We start from the raw sequence: 16,262 nt of genomic DNA, 5'->3' as shown, positions 1-16,262 counted from the left end.
GCAGAAATGGAACATCAGAGATAAGTTTTTTCATCTTATTCAGGCTTAACATTTCCTCTTTTTTTTCCTCATTCTGACTTTTAAATGAACTAAATCATGGGTCTTCTGAGTGTTAAAGCATCTCCAAGAGTTTTTGCGCTGGTGTCACTCTAATGATACTTCTTAGTGCCTTTTGAAGCATTCTGAGGTGAGCATGCTCTCAAAGCAAAGCCTTGGGTTTTCTCCACATGTCACAGCAACAGAGAAATAACCACAGCCGTGCCCTCCCTGGGCAAGAGGATGACAAAATTGCTTCCTTACCTGGCCTGAAGCAGCTCCTTTCCTGATGGACCCCTCTCGCAGCAGATATCACTCACAAATAACCCTCACCTGTTTTTTCCTTAAAAAACAGTGTCTGGTTAATGAACGTTATCCCCATTCAAAATTTCTCAGAATCATGGGCTCTATTGTTGTGAGCTAATATTCGTGGTCTGTTACTTGAACGCTGAGTTTTTTCTTAAGGACTTTTGATCCTGAGATACAGTTGTTTTCCAAGTTTTGTGTATGGGACGGGGTCAGATGTGTCCCTTCTTACCAGCAGGCAGGTGGCCGTTTCTGAGAGTAATCACGTCTTCTGTCATAGGCCACAGAGCAGCTGGTGAACGACATCCTGAGACAGGCTTTGGCAGTTGGATACCAGACAGCATCTCACAACAGGTACTCCTATCTCTTTAGTCCGTGGTACTAGGTTTACAGATCTTTCCTGACAGTTGAGTTGCCCATCCAAAGGTTTTATACTTACTGAAATCAATCCAGTTGGAGATGGAGGTGGCCGTGCTTGGGACATTCTCAGAGGTAGACAGGCTCAGGGGTCTGCTTGGTCATTTTGAGAGACTCTCATTGTGAAAGCTCACTGTTTCCCCAAGGTCTGTATCTTTCCAGTCACTACTTCAGACACACTGTTCCAACACTACAGGGTTGAACAAATACCAACTCTTTGCAATTAAAGATAATAATACTGTCTGTTATGTGTCAGATGTTGGAGTCACACATTGCATATGTTACCTGATTTATTTTCCATTGGAGAACTGTAACCCTGTTTTTAGAAGTCAGGAATCTGGGCTTTGAAAGTTAGTGTTCCCTGCCTTTCCCTGCACATGTGTGATAGAGAACCTACATTCACCTCAGACCTCACTGGCTCTAAAGCCCACAGGCTCACCACTGCTTTGCTGCCTCCCTAATTATCACTGATCAGGACACGGAGTTTTGCCTTTTCCTAGGCCCTGAAGAATGGCAGACAGGCTTTTCTTTGTTCCACATCCTGGCATTCCTTTCAAAGGAAGCAAGTATTTTATCCCAGTATATATGCTTAAAGCGTGTCATAAATTTGTAAAATTTACAGATGTATGAGTGTCTGAGGACATGAAGAGGCCTAGATCAGAGGACCGTTAGGTCAGACATCACAAGAATATAATACATTGGGCAGCGTGGAAGATGTCTTTAAAAAGAAGGAAGGGGAAACGGGAGTTCCTGGAATGCTCCTTTCCCGGCATGAGATCCAAGAGTGGGCTGAGGGCCTTCTGCGGCCCCTGCTCACTGCCGTGGTACTGGCTGTGCAGATACAGGGTAGCCTGGGCGCTCTTGATGAGAACATTTAACATTACACTGGCCTGGCAGGACTCCACCTCCCATCTTCCCAAGACAGAAACAGGGGCCCACAGTACTGTGGTCCTTTGACTCAGCTTTTAGTCTAAGATTGAATTACAAAGACATTCTGTTGTGCTGTCCACTTTACTTCCTTCCTCTTTCCTCAATCCTCAGAGTCTTTTTTCCCCACTCAACCAAGTTCTTGAAATCCATCTCATACCTGTGACTGGGAAGTCAGATTTGAGCCCTAAAGAGGTCTGGCAGTGAAGAGGGCAAGCCAGTCTTGGCCGAAGTGAAAGAAATGAATAGGGAAGGAGAACGAGTGAGAGGACGCACCTGGCCTCTCTGCACCCCATGCGGCCCTAAACCGGGTGTCAGCATTGTCCCCTTCCAGTAGGGCCTGTGTACGGGGTGGTCTGCTTGATAAATGGATTAATTCAATTATTAAATGCCTGAGAAAATTGCACCTAATATCCTTTGTTTTTTCGACAGGATTCCCAAAGAAATCACAGTGAGCAACATCCACCAGGCCATTTGCAACATTCCTTTTCTGGACTTCCTCACAAATAAACACATGGGGATATTGAATGAAGATCAATGAAGATGCCCTTGGAAAAGCAGGATTTGAAGATGTAGCCAAAGCTTTGAACTGTGATGTCTCCTCTTTGGGGAAGGAGGTTATTTTCTGTGTGCCTCAGAATATTATGGCTACCAAACCATTGTCTCCACCTAATTCTCTGTAACACCAAGAGTGTTCAGTCCCAGGTCAAATCCCTTCAGGACAGAACCTTGTTTCCTGATTCTAGAATGAAGCTGTGAGTGGATGTGTGCTCTGTCAGCTGACATTTGCTCACTCTCTGTAAAGAGAATCTTAGAGCTGGGCCAGGCCATGTGTAGCAGGTCCTTCTTTCCTCTGGGCGTCAAGGGGCATCTTCGGCTTGAGTGTAGGCAGAGAATAAGACTGGCACCAGAGGTTTTCACCCATTCTGAGGTTACAGGCAGTTCCAGCAGTTACCTGGTAACCTCTGGAGACAGACTGGGCTCGGCACTCGGTGGCCGTGGTGCAGAGGACCCAGTCAGCTATAGGAAGCAGTAATGCCTTGTGGAAAACAAGAAAGTCTGGGAGCCTGCACGCTGAGCAGAAGTCTTTGTTCGTGGAGCACAGGAACATTACTACAGCCAGGCTCAGAGAACTGTCCAGGGATAGATCCCAGCATAGTCAGGGAGAGGTTTGCTATAGTCGGGAAGCTTTTAAAATAATGTTAGTAATCGAGAACACCCACAAACTCCAGGTACTTGGCAGACTTGTACCAGCTTTGCGAGTGTGCGTGCGGGGCGGAGAGTGGTATGTGGGAGCACCTGCCACTGAGCCCATGTTGAGTGCCTGGTGGGGGGGCAGCCTCTGGGGCAGGCCTGCTTGGACCGTAAGTCTTGTCAGTGGATTTAGTGTCCTGTTCTTTTCCATTCAGTCTTTTCAAAGAAGAAAAGCTTTTCAAGGAAACACTGAGTGCCTTAAAGAGAAATAACTGCCGAAGCCAAGAGGCAGGAATGTCAGTGCTCAGAAGCAGTGAGAATAGGTTGTATCCATATGTGGAGCCCTCTCGGTGGGAGAGGTGAACAGAAGAAGGGAGGTTTGCAGTGCCCCGTGTGACGTCCAGTTCCATTAAAGATACTCTGTCCTAATCTTCCTAACATAGTCTGTGTCGAAGGAAAGGAAAGAATTTATTCTGTTACTGGGAATCTGCTTGGAGGAAGTTTGAAACCTGTGAGTCAAACTTATCCAACCAACATAATTCACATTTTCATGAGTTCTGTAGGCGTTTGGGTCAGGAACGGAAGACAGGGTAATGACTGAGAAATCTGCACTTCTTTATTCAACATCTGAGGATTGCAGATGCAAAAGGAAATCTATTTGGTAAGGCAGTGGGAGGCCCAGGCTTAGTAAAAAAAAAAAAAATCGAGTACATAAAGGCTCAGGTACTCTATACATGAACTGGTACAAGCAAGGTGAGTGGGCAAGTGCACAGGGTTATTCAGCAGTGGACTGTGACAGATCTACAGGAAGATTTGGTCCAAATGGCAACAGGTTCATTTAGTACATGTATGGAAGCCTAAAGTAATTATCTTTTTGCAAATGAAATATTAAATGATTTAATAGTTCCCATGTGTTAATGTTTCAAATGTGTTTGTATCATAACATGTAACATAATTGTGTAACAGAAGTCTGCAATAAATCTTTTAGTATTTGTGATGGGTTCTTCGGAGTTTGAACACTACACTTGGTGGGGTTCTTACATTAAGTCAGAGAGAGCTGGAATGGGGCAGAGGTATAGGTATTTGTGGGTTTACATTAATTATTCCACTTCCTTCCAAAAAGAATTTACAGCTCTTCAAGATAAAGGATTACAGTTACATAAAAATCTGAAAAAAAAAATTGGAAGATGCATGTTGACTGTGGAAGTAATTATTTCTGACAGCTTTGGGGCAAACTACCTAATTGAGCTCAGAGCCTCCTCAAAGCCAAGGCCAAGAGGGAAAACAGCTCCTATTGTCTAACAAAGCAGCACACTGGATTTTCCGGAAAGATAGAATTGGTCTATGCTGAGGTCTGGAAGAAGTTACTCCTGTGACACAGTCCTGCTGTGACCATCTGCTATCAGAATGTCTAAAAAAATTACCAAAGATGCAGAAATATTTCAGAACTGACCACTTTTTACATTCACCCTTAGTAAGAACTAAGGGCTTTGAAAGCTTTGGTTCTTCAAAGGCAAGAAGTTCGGAAGGGAAGGACGTGATGGGAGTCCAGGTACGTAGCTTTCTTGGGACCAGACTTCACTTACTGTCAGCCTCTAGGGAAGTGAAGTGTCTGGAGGAAGGAGAAGAGGGGCAGTGCTTAGGCTCCTGTCCCGAGTGTGTGCCTCAGCCACAGTTTTGACCGGAACCATGGGACAGGGATTTGTGTCACAGGCACTCCACCTCAGTTGGAGACTCCCTCTTACTTGAGCCTGTGTGCACAGGGCTGGCAGAGTTGATCCCACTCAAAGGGGAGGTTCCCCCATCTTCCTCAGGGTGGGCTGCAGGGTCAAGGTTTTCTCAAAAGCTGCTTTTTGGAGTTTGGCCTAAAATCCTGGTGTTAGTACAGGTGTGAGAGTATTCCCATTTGTGATGGGTTTTTCTGAGTTTTGAAGCACCATGGAACAGAGGCCAGACCTTGATCGAAATGCAGGTGAGGACTTTGGAGGGGCCTCCCTCTGGCTGGGCCTCATGGTGCATCCTCAAGGCCGATCAAGGCGGCTGCCGGCAGTGCTAACATTGGTTATGGAATCATTGATTCTGAACTCTTTTGGCTGAAATTAGCTAACAGATTGAACTTTTTATTTTTAAAAACATTGCTCTTTACAGAATTAATACAAAAATGCTTATGTAGAAACTTTAGCAAATATAGCAAGGTGTAAAAAATTTGTTACCCATAATTCCCCTTCCCAAAGATAACCACCATTAGTATTCCAATGTATTTTTCTACTTTAGTTTATATAGATGTGTAGGACATGTGTTGGGGGTTGACACCACACAGTTGAGACTATGGTCTCAGGTGCTTTGGAAGGCCACTCCAGTAACATGAGGGCAGGCTTTACTGAGACCTAGCATGGGTGGAGGAAGTTCCTTCTTCAGAACCCAGATCTCCTACTAATGAAGTATGGTGAGGACGATGATTGGATTGGGGGTTTTGTGAAAAGCTGTCCTGGTACATTCCAGAAAGGTTCCTTGGGCACGCACTATGCTTTCCAGAGGCAGGCCCCCATTACCCTGCTGAGGTACCACACCAGGGCTCGGCTGCGGGGAGGGTGGTGATCTCCGTGAGGTACTGCATCCAATGCCAGTGTGGAGGGCAGTCCCAAGGGGGAGTCCCTAAGATTTGCAAGCCTCCAAGGGTCAACCAGCAGTAGTTGATAAAGTCCTTATTACCAAGAGGAGGATAAAGACATATGAGAAGGTGCTCCATGTTTATAATTAAGGAAATAAACCGTAACAGTGCATTTTCGCATTTTAGTAAAATCGGATTGTACGGTTAATCTGTTCATTTCCCACAGAATGCACAGCAGCAGGCAGTCTCTTTTCCCTCAGAAACCTTTAACATGCAAACCAATGAAGTCTGAAATAATGGAACTCTTTGTGTAAGCATATGATTTGGGTTCTGGCTTTAAGATGATTCAGAGCATCTCCTTTGCAGGACTGAGGGAAGGCTGTGCCAGCCAGAGCTAGCCCCTCTGAGGGACCAGGTTCCCTCCAGCTCTCAGGGGCTGTGAAACCTGAGTGCCACTGCGGGCTGCTTAAGTAAATGTTCGCCAGAGCCCCTTGGGGCTGGAGCGGGATAAAGATCCAAAGGGAAATCCTTGAGTTTCCTTTACCCAAAACTGCCATTACCTTGTGCACCCTAATCTATAAGAAGGGGCAGAAACTCCTTCAAAGGTTTGACCACCTGCTGTGCAAACCCGGGCCAGGCTGGCTCCCTGTGGCTATGGCCACATGGGCTGGGACTTACTGGGAAAGGAGGCAGCTTTCCAAAGACAACAGCTGCTTCCTCACAGCTCCCTGTGACTGAGAGAGCAGGGTGGGAGTCCAGGGGCTGGTAGAGATGACACTCTAAAGTCTTTCAGGGAGTAAGGCTAATGATACTTCTTACCCCAAAAAGCTCCCAATGCTTAGCAGGTGTGTACCATGTTCCCTTCTAGTCCACTGTTAAGGGAAAAAACTGGAATTAGTAATAAACTATGGGGCTCAGAAGCCCCAAGGTAAATGTCATTCATTCAGTACTTAAAGCACTCAGCACAAGAAACCTTTTGTTAAAATGTAAAGGTCATCTTGGCCCTAAATTATGTCTTTGAAATTGAAACCATATAATTGATACTCTGTACCTTTTGGAAATGTCATCCTGGTTACTCAGCATCATCATGAGTCACATGCAGGTGATTACCTAAGATTTCTTCTACAACCTGAATGGTGGGGCCATTTGTAGGAATATCCAAGGACAGTACTGTGGGTGGCCATAGGTTACAAAGTTACCATGCAGCCTGGGAAAACAAGAAGGTGGACCTTACTGGTTTCTTTCGAGCAACTGTTCTGTCCCTAGTCCTCAGCCCTCGTGGACCAATTCAGTTCACAGCAGAATTGATCCTTAAGTTCTTCAGATTTAAAAACGGAAGGGTGGCCAAAAGAGGCAATTTAAAAAAGATCTGAAGCCTTCTATACTCGTCTTGAGGAACAAGAGGATGGTTGAGGCCCAGAGCCCAGCTGTGTGGGGCCATGTCCATCTGCGCCTCTGCTCTGCACCAGGCCCACAGTCCGGGTGGCAGTGGGGGAGAGTGGTGCCCGCAGCAAAAGACAGGCCTTTCCCCTGGGACAGCAGGGGACCAGTCCCAAGATCTCACCCCATTCCCCATCTCAGCAGCAGTGTGTTCCGACTCCACCATGGCACTCTTCCTTGGTGGCAGTCACACGTTGAGGATCCGGGGAGCAGGAGCATGAAAGATGGCTGACGGGTTAGGGGTGAACTTCTTCCTCCCCTCAGTAGCCTGAAAAATGAAATGTGGCCCCATATCAGTGTGCCTCTCCATCAACTTTCCCTCTTCCCCCAGCTCCAGGAAGAAAATTCCCTCCTCCTGTCCTCCAAGAGTTGAGACTGCTGACCTAAAGGGTCCAAGGGGAAACATATGCAGGGGGCAAGGACTTTCCATTCTGCTGAGGCCTGAATCACCTCCCTCCCATCTCCTCTCACACAAACGCTAGGGACTTGGAAGGCTCATCGCTAGTCCTCACTGGTAATGGGTAACATGGATTTAGGAGGGGAGGGGACACTCAAGCCAGCAGTAAGGAGATGCCCACCTGGCTGGCAACAAAGGACCATCTTGGTTCTCTGTTGGGGGATGACTGAGTGCTCAGTGTTGTCCGTGGCTATAATGACATTTTGCACCATCCAATCTCAGTCCCTAGCCTGTGGAAAAGGCCTCTGTTCCCACACCCGGTGCAGCCGGGAGCCCAGCCCCTTGCCCCACAGCACCAGTTTCAGCCTGACCTGAAAGCTGACCCCAGGGCTGCCGTCCCAGCCGGAGCTGTGGGTTGTGAGGACCGTGGCGGGTTTTGCCTTTGTGGATCTCGACGGCTTCACTCCAGTCCAAGCCTGGAATTCCTGTCTGCAACAGAGAACACGGACCCCCCTTGCACAATGTCAGTCATCCCTCCTGACTCTTCAGGGGCCACTGCCATTGCCCCGTGCTTCCTGGAATGCCCTGGCCAACCTCCACTGCTAAAATCCTGCTTTGGATCCAGACGCAAGCACCTAGTAGGTGCTGGGCATCAGAAACCACATCCCAGCCCTTCCTTCAGTGCTTCCTGTTTTGTCTCCAAGCCACCCAGAACCTATGATGGTCAGTCCCCAGCTCACTGGTGGCCCTTACATCCACAGGATGCCAGCCTAGACGGCACCCAGTGCAGCAAAAGTCTTCCATACCTGGTTCCAACTGAGAAGGAAAAACAAGAGTATCATGTTTATGTTTTAATAATTTGTCTTAACTCCTACAAAGACAGGACAGATTGGAGGGGTGACTCAAAAAACTACAAGCCGGTCTGGCTCTTGCATGGCACTGTGCACATGGGTACATCTGCCTGGGTACGGGAAGGAAGGTGGTGGGGAGGTTGGGGGGGCGGCTCCCGGGACAGAAGCGACAAGGCAGGCACAGATTAGCTCCATGTTCCCGGAGTCCATTTTTTGATAAAGATTTAATTCCTCAATTCCTCCGCACACAAAAAAAGCCCTCTTTCCTTTAATTCTATCAGCTCCCCTGCTAGAAAGCTCAAGAAGGCAGAGACCTCCTGTGTCCATAGGCACACCTGGCCAAGGCAATGTTCTATAGGAGAGAGTCCAGCTGGCCAGGGGCAGCACCCACATGTGGGCTGGGTCCATTCTTGTCTCATCCCACCCACAGCCCTGGCTGGGTTTCAGGCCCAGAAGTCAACAAAGCTGCCTCTTCTCCTTGGTGGCAGTGGCACAGCTGGGCACCACTGGGCAGGCCGCTCATGGAGGGAGCAGCTGCGCCTGGCCACAGTCAGCACTTGGGGGTGCCAGGAGGCAAGTGGGGCCAGGGTCCTATCACATCACTTTGGCTTCTGAAGCTGCAAGGTTCCAAAGACCAGCTGCCTGAGCCATCTGCCATTCTGTTTCTCCTGCGGAAACGGGTCCTCCCCTGGGCGTGCCCTTCTGTCCCCAAACTGAGCTGAGCCTTGGGCCTGGCAGCCTAAGCCTGCCACCCCACGGTGGCTGCAGGGGTCCCAACATGGAAAGTGACCAGAGCCAGGAGTGAGAGTGATGCCCATGGCTGCTCCTGGGGCAAGGCTGGTGCTGGAGACCAGTGAGAAAAGACTGCAGTGGGATGGAGAAGGGACCTCAGAAACCGGGTGACTGCCTGGGAAAGAAGGCAGGCAGAAATGGCTCTGGCAAAGAATAAGAACACAGCCACATACACCATGCGCCTCCCCTGACCAGGCTCCGTTCCCATCCAGCTCGTTTGGGCCTCAGCTGGACCCTAGGGGTGGCTGTCCCATTGAGGGTCAGGGGCCACCTGTGGCAACACCGAGAGCCCTGAGTTCTCAGCCCAACAGGGCTTCAAGGCCATTCTTTCCTCTGATCCTCAGTTTCCTCATGAAAAAGGCTACTGATCCACGTGTACAAGGTTATGATGAACCTTCGTGCTGGGCACTTCAATGGTTGGCCCTTTGACTCACCGAGAAAGGATAAAGGAGGATGACTGAGGAAAGAGGTCTTCTGGAGTGGGTGGAGCTAGAACCTGGGCCAAAGGTGCCAATGGCACCTAGAGAATTCCAGAGGGGAGGCTCTGGGAACTTCTCAGGAGAGACCCAGGCTGGTTGTGAGAGCAAGATCCCCTGCACCCATCTGACCAAGCAAGTGAAGCAGATAGCTTTCACAGGAGCAGCAGGGGCTGGTGAGTGGCCACAAATATTCTGGTATTTTGGATTCCCTGGATCTGTTACTTTTCCTACTGAATTTCCTCAAACCGTTTGCTCAGATAACATGCATCTTACGAGGAAGAGTCAGGATGGAGTTGCACGCGTCAAGCCCTAGAGTGGGGAGGTGAGGGGTCCCAGAGGTCAGCTGGCATGGTGTTGGGGAAACCAAGTTCAGCAGTGGTCGTGGGTCTTGGCCAGAGTTGGGATATGGGGGCCTAGGGAGCCAAGCTCTGGCTATTTCTGTTTTACAAACAAGGAAAGGGTCAGAGAGACCAAGTGACCCACCAAGTGTATACCCCAGGAAACCAGAGCTCCAGTGAGTCCCAACTCCGGGCAGTACCTTTCCACCACTGCAGGACACCTCAAGAAACTAAGGGGCTCAGAGGCGGCAACATCTGGGGAGTGAGGTCTTGGGGAGATATCTATGGGAGGAGGTCCTGAGCCTGGTGCCTGGTACGTGCTAAGCAGAGAACAACGACTGGTACCTTTGGCGTTACTGGAGCTGGGAAGACCCAGCAAGACGTCCAAACCCACCATCTGCTTAAGACAAGTGAGGGGCCGCTTCTAAAAGCCCAATCTTTGCCTGAACATTCCCAGTGAGGAGGAGCTCAGCACACCTGAGGCAGTTCACACCACCCTCCTTCCATGCAAATTATTAGAAAGCTCTTCCTTTCCCTGAGCTGAAGCTAGCTCCCCACGGGCTCTGCCCCGGGTCCTGCTCCAGGTCTGGAACATCAGCCATTTGAAGGGGTGCACACCCAGGCCCTCTGGCCTTCCAGACCTCTCACCATCCAGGCCCCTCCAGCCGGGCCTGGCACACAGCAGTCAGAACCATCCACAGCCTGGCTAGGGCCTGAGCTGGACTCCGTGTTTGCCCTGACATTCCCCTGTGAATTTCGGCAGCTTGGCTAGAGCATGCATCAGTGAATGCAAGACCCATCCTGCAACTACCATTCCCCTATGAAGTTCCCGAAAAACCGCACGCCCAGGAAGGAACCTCTGGGGAGATAGAATGTTCTACATATCTTGAAAATTACTGTATGGAAATTCTACCTTAACACCTTTGATTTTAAAAATAATAAAACTGGGGTGCCTGGATGGCTCAGTCGGTTAAGTGCCTGGCTCTTGGCATCAGCTCAGGTCATGATCTCAGTTTGTGGGTTCAAGCCGTGCATCAGGCTCTGTGCTGACAGCATGGAGCCTGCTTGGGATTCTCTCTCTTCCTCTCTGCCTCTCCACCACTCACTCTGTCTCCCTCTCAAAATCAACAACAGACTAAGGGAGAAAGTTCATACCTTTTTGTCCCTTTAATTCTGTTTATACTAATGAAATTGATAAGAGTAAAGACAGCTATAAGGATGCTTATCACAGAAGTTATTTTTTCCTCTAAAAAACTTTTTTAAAAGGTAGTATGTGTACATGTTTAAAAATAAACAGTTCTTCAGAGAATGAAAAGTCACTCAGTGCCCTTCCAACCCTGGCAACATCCCTTCCTTCTCCCCACTCTGCCTCTCCCCAAAGATTCCTGTTTTTTCACATATCCATCCAGAGATAACCTATGCTTATTTGAGCAGATAAGTGTATATCAATACCCTTTTTAAAAACACAAATAAGAAGCACACTACTCTGGGGTTTTTTTGTTTTGTTTTGTTTTTTGGGTTTTTTTTTTTGGTTGTTTGTTTTTGTTTTTGTTTTTTTTTTTTGAAACATACCCATCCAAGATCTTCTGCTATCAGTACATTCTAGGCCTCCCAGTAGCCCATCCTCTGGACTATAATTAACCAGCCCCTACATCAGTAGGGCAGTGGGACTGTTTCTATCTTCCGGGGTACAATGTTGCAACATACCTTATACTCCTTAGCTCCCACCCCACCTTCAAGGATACTTGTATGGGAAACTCCTGGAAATGAAGTACTGGATCAAAGAAAGGGTTTTTATGGTCCCAAATTAGAAACATCCCAAATATTCAATGATACGACGGCAGATTAATAACTGGACATATCAATGCGTGGATAGTATATCCCTAGGATAAGATACTGCACATCGATTAAATTCACGTTGTAAAAGAACATCTAGTAACATGCACAGACACCCAAAATAGATGGAAAAATGTGTACAGTAAGGATCTAACCATAGAAGAATTACAAATGGATATACACTCAAACGTTAAGGATTAGAAAGAACTACCAGTTTGGGTAGGATTAAGGGAATATTAACTTGTTGTAATGTCTATAATTTCCAATTTTTCTATGGTGAGTTTATGTTACTTTTGAAATAAGAGAAAAAAGGAAGCCCTCAGTTGTCCAGGGGCAGAGCTAAGGTGGGGGCAGGGTGGACCCACAGATCTGTCCTCAGCGAAGGCCAAGTCACTGGCTCTCGGGCACTCAATGAGATCCCGGGGACCACCTACTGGGAGCTCCGTGTGGTCCTCACCACCAGAAAGTCCACAGTACACTGGCCAGAGGGAGCTCACGCAGTTGGCCTGCACGCCCCCTGCCTATGGTTAGGCCCACTTGGTGAAACTTAAAGCAGATTTTAACTCAGTCAAAGGCAGGTATTTCTGACAGGGCTGCCCGAGAGGAGAGCGGGCTGTGAGCGAGGTAGTGAGCTCCCTGTCAGCAGAGATGCTCGCTCATTCACTCAGGCTGGTCAGGGAGCAGCAAAGGCGACGCCTCCCGTGCTCTGGGACCAAAGGGGATGGCCTCCGAGGCCGCCTCCCGGAGTGGTGTGCGATGGGGGCTCCAGGCGCCTCCTCCCTCCCACCCAACGTGGTCCTCAAGGCTCTCGGCTTGTTTCCTCCCACCGCCAGGTCCGACTCCAAGCACTCCCCTGCCTGCAGCCCCATACCTGTACGACGTGGTCACCGCTGCAGCCGCGTCCGCGTCGCCGATGGGGAGCACGTAGACGCCCCGGCTGGGGGCCGTGGGGGGCTTGCTCCTACGGCCGCTCGCACCGGGCCCCCGCCCCTGCGGCGCATCCCTGGGCCCCGCGGGCGTCCACACACCGAAGTCCCGCTGGTACTGAGTGAGTGGCACGTCCCGGCCAGGGTCCCGGGCGCCTGCAGGGGACGGGCCCCTGCGCGCGGCGCCGCCGCCCGGGCCCGGCTCCTCGCTCTCAAGGTCCGAGTAGTTGTGCAGGGTCAGCGGCACCGCCACGTCGGAGCGGTCCAGCTGGTTCCAGCGCCGCGCCAGGCAGCAGAGGCGGCTGATGCAGGGCCACGCCATGCCGGCCCCGGTGCCCGCCGCTCGGCTCCCCGCGCTCCCGGCCGCACCGCCCCCGCCCGGCGTCCCCGCCCCCGCGGCCCTCCCCGCGCCGCCGCAGCGCCGCCCCCTGGCCTGGGGGTGGCCGTCCGGGGAGGGTAGAGGGCTCGGCGACAGCGCTTGGCCTGGGCTACAGCCGCGGAAGAGCACGGCCGGATGGGCGCAGAGACGGGGAGGGGGTTAAGGGAGAGCGGAGGCAACCGAAACTGCCTGGAGGAATTTACCAGCGTCCAACTTGAAGGTCTCATAATTTAATCAAGTTCCCTTTAACGCTGTCTTCTAAATCGGACCTGGCTTCACAGAGAGCGAGGGCTGGGTGGCAACGATGCCTTGATGCCTTGCTGACCGCAGTCCGCACCTGCCAGGGTGGCGGTCCTGCATTTGCGCTCGACTGCTCCGCGGGGAGTTGGGGGCGGAGCACAGAACCGAGGTGCCACAATGCGGGGATCACAGGGCAGACGTGGGGCCATGCTTCCCAGAGAACACGTGTTTGAATCGGCCAGTGAGTCACTGTTTGCCTTTACGGTGCTAAATTTGTAACAACCAATTCAATTTTCATTGAGAACTGGCATTAGCCCTCAATTGACCTTTCCCTGGGTTTTAAAATTCCTAATTTTAAAGCACGGCAACAGAGGGTTTAGTGTTATAAAGCTGCCGACAAATCTTTGATCATTGTGCTTTAAAAATTCTCTTCCCTCCTGCAGGCATTCTTTTTTTATTGCAGAGCAAAGTTTGGGTAATCCTTCAGGCGAAAGGTCAGCCTGTTTAAAGCATGACAGGTCATCAGAACGAACTCCCTGGCCACACAATAGACTTCCTGAGCATTTGACCTGTGACCTCAACGTGCACTGCAGAGCAATGACTAATTAAGCTACTGAAAGCATGAAATTACCCACAGCTCCATCTCAAGCATATACTTGGACAGTATCCAGTCTGCACGTTAGAAAAGAGAACTGCAGTACAGCCCTGACCAGTCAGGACTCCTATCCCAAACCATCGCCTCTCTAAGCTTCCAGTCACAGCAGGTGACAGGGCAGCTGCCCTACCAGGCCATGACCCAAGAGAAGAGAAACACACTGGAGACACTGGGAGGTTACACACCTGCTCTCCCTGGGTGGGGTAAGCTGTCTTTGTGTGACCTCTGTGCTCCAGGGCCCGGGGTTAGCCAGTGGGGACATTTGGTGACTACAGTATTCCGTCCTGCAGGAAAAAGAAAAAAAAAAAAAAAAAAAAGGCAGCTCTTCTATTTCTTCATTCATCAACCAACCAAGAGCATTTCTATGCGCCTGGAATAATGCTGGGGGCCCCCAGAAGATTTAGTGTAGTAGGGCAACAACAGAACTGGATTAAGGCAAGTGGAAAGAGGGTGGGGAGGCTGGCCTCGCCACCTGTAATGAGGGGCCCTGGGTCAGGGTGGAAATGCAGGGTAGGGGGTCGGGAGGTTCAGCAAAAGGCAGAGAGATGGGACCGGGCAAGCCTCAGGAGCCATACTTAAAGCTTTTCACGGGGGACACAAGGGAAGGACAGAAGTGTTTTAGCACTATGTGGCCAGATGGAGACACACAAGGAAATTTTAGAGACCAGCTGGAGAACAGTCTCAACAGTCCAGGTTAGAGACAAGGGACTGAACTAAGGCACAGGCACTGGAAATGGAAGGGGCATTGGATTCTAGAAATAAGAGATGAGGGAAGGAAATCTAGAATGGCTCTGTCTCTGGCTTCCAGTTGGCGAGACTGCCCCTTAAAGCCAGGAGTGATATTTGAGGTGCCAGCCTGTGCAGTGGGGTCTCGGCACCTGAAACCATACCTGGCACGCAGAAGATGCACGTACTGAGGACGGAGGTGGTCTGTGGGCCTGGAGCTCAGAAGACATGCTCATGAAGAAAACTGAAGCCAGGGGAAGTGCAGGGAGAGGAGAGCTGCATTCCTAGGGACACCACACTTACCAGACCAGTAGAGGCGACACGGCCTGAGAGGCACAGGAGCCAGGTGGAGCACAGCCTTCGCGTGCTCACACGTCAGCAGAGAAGCCAAAGTGAGCAAACACCCTAGTGGGTAAAGAGCAGGGACCACCGCCAAAGCTGTAGACAGTAAGGCTGGGGCTTCCAGAGCTGGGCTCTGACCCTTCACAATGCCATTCACGGAGAAAATGGCACTTGGGCTGTTCAAAGCCTCCAGCACTGAGGTATGTTATGGACAGAGAAGTGATTTAAGGGACTTGACCTTCTCAGTGTTCCTTCCCTAACCAACACAAAGCAGGAAGAGACATGTCTTCGTGGCCTGTGCTCCTAGCCTTCCCACAGCAAGACATAAATTTCACTGTGGACTCCATATGGAATGTCCATGTGATCTCAGCCTCCCATCCCAACTCTGAAAAATGCTTCTTGCCTCATCTGTATGTCACAGGGTTGTTAGCATAATGTAGTCAGAAATGTCAAAGCACAGCAGTGTGACCCTGAGCAGTTCCCACACGCAGCCACCCCGGTTCCTTCCTGGCAAAGTGAGGGTTGGGTTAAAAAACAACTCTCTCCTGGATGTGATATTAGTTTAGAATAGAATCCTTTCTGCCTGGTAAAAAGCGGCACTTCATACTAGAGAAGAATCTGGGGGAAAAATATAAAGAATCGCCCAATCCTGGACAATTCCTATGTGCAGGCACATACTGCCATTCAGCTCTCAACACCACGTGAGGTGGCACGACTCACTCCTTTCCCTACAGCCCAATGCTCCATGCCCAGCACCACACAATACAGATGGCTGTGCTCCTCTCCCATGCAAGGTGCAAGATCTTGCATTACCTTTCAAGGCCACTGAAAGACTGAAAACTCTCCTGTAAATCTTCTCAACAAATACTTTTAAATTCAAAAGGCATTTCTTAGAAGTAATTTTCAATCACGAGGGCAACAAGAGTTCTGCTATAGTGAAGCTGTTACAATGACCACTGTCTATTTCAGTAAGATGCTTCAGTTCAAGAGTGTACGTTTTCAAATGTAAGATGCAGTCAGGCTCAAATTCAAGTCTGGGTTATCCGTGATAGTTCCTTCTAACTCTTAATTTAGCTACAATTTTAACCTAGAAAGCAAAGCCTAAAAATAGCTTTTTGTATATGCCACTCACTGCCAGAAAACATTACCTTTCTTGGGAAAATGTAGAAAATACTACAGCTGTTGTTTCAGACCAAGCCAGACAGGAGATACTCTTAACATTTTTTTTTTTTTTTTAAACCTGTAGACCAACCAAAGAAAGGGGTAGGTGAGTAAGCAGAAATGCAAGAAGGCCAAAGCACAAACACCTGCATTTGTGAATATCATGTCTTTCCCTGTGCACTCCTGCCAAGTCCACGGCTTAAACTATG

The 16,262-nt window shown here is 49.6% G+C and overlaps 2 protein-coding genes across 5 annotated transcripts in view; one reads left to right on the top strand and one right to left on the bottom strand.

Annotated features, from left to right (window-relative positions):
- The window catches only part of YEATS2 (YEATS domain containing 2), a 112,709-nt gene extending 108,834 nt beyond the window's left edge, over positions 1-3,875 (top strand). For all 3 annotated transcript variants that reach the window (XM_078453176.2, XM_078453177.2, XM_078453178.2), the window contains exons 30-31: positions 623-696; positions 2,119-3,875. In XM_078453176.2, coding sequence (XP_078309302.1) covers positions 623-696; positions 2,119-2,227 — 183 coding nt within the window. In that variant the 3' untranslated portion in view covers positions 2,228-3,875. The remainder of the gene's footprint in view (positions 1-622; positions 697-2,118) is intronic.
- A 1,118-nt stretch (positions 3,876-4,993) lies between these two features.
- On the bottom strand, positions 4,994-16,224 carry MAP6D1 (MAP6 domain containing 1). 2 transcript variants are annotated; one of them, XR_009612231.3, is made up of 4 exons: positions 12,496-16,224; positions 7,700-7,817; positions 6,543-7,199; positions 4,994-5,584 (listed from the first exon to the last, which is right to left on the bottom strand). XR_009612231.3 is itself a non-coding variant. In XM_060639344.3 (3 exons), exons 1-3 carry the CDS (start codon positions 12,870-12,872, stop codon positions 7,119-7,121), a joined length of 576 nt encoding a protein of 191 aa, XP_060495327.1. In that variant the 5' UTR covers positions 12,873-16,224; the 3' UTR covers positions 4,994-7,118. The 2 variants fall into 2 exon arrangements, 1 of the variants encoding a protein (XP_060495327.1); XM_060639344.3 differs by having other exon boundaries at positions 4,994-7,199.
- Between the last annotated feature and the right edge of the window lie 38 nt (positions 16,225-16,262).

The sequence above is a fragment of the Panthera onca genome, chromosome C2 (genome assembly GCF_046562875.1).
Source record: "Panthera onca isolate mPanOnc1 chromosome C2, mPanOnc1 haplotype 2, whole genome shotgun sequence".
Classification (NCBI taxonomy): domain Eukaryota; kingdom Metazoa; phylum Chordata; class Mammalia; order Carnivora; family Felidae; genus Panthera; species Panthera onca.
This window is presented reverse-complemented; position numbering and strand designations above follow the sequence as displayed.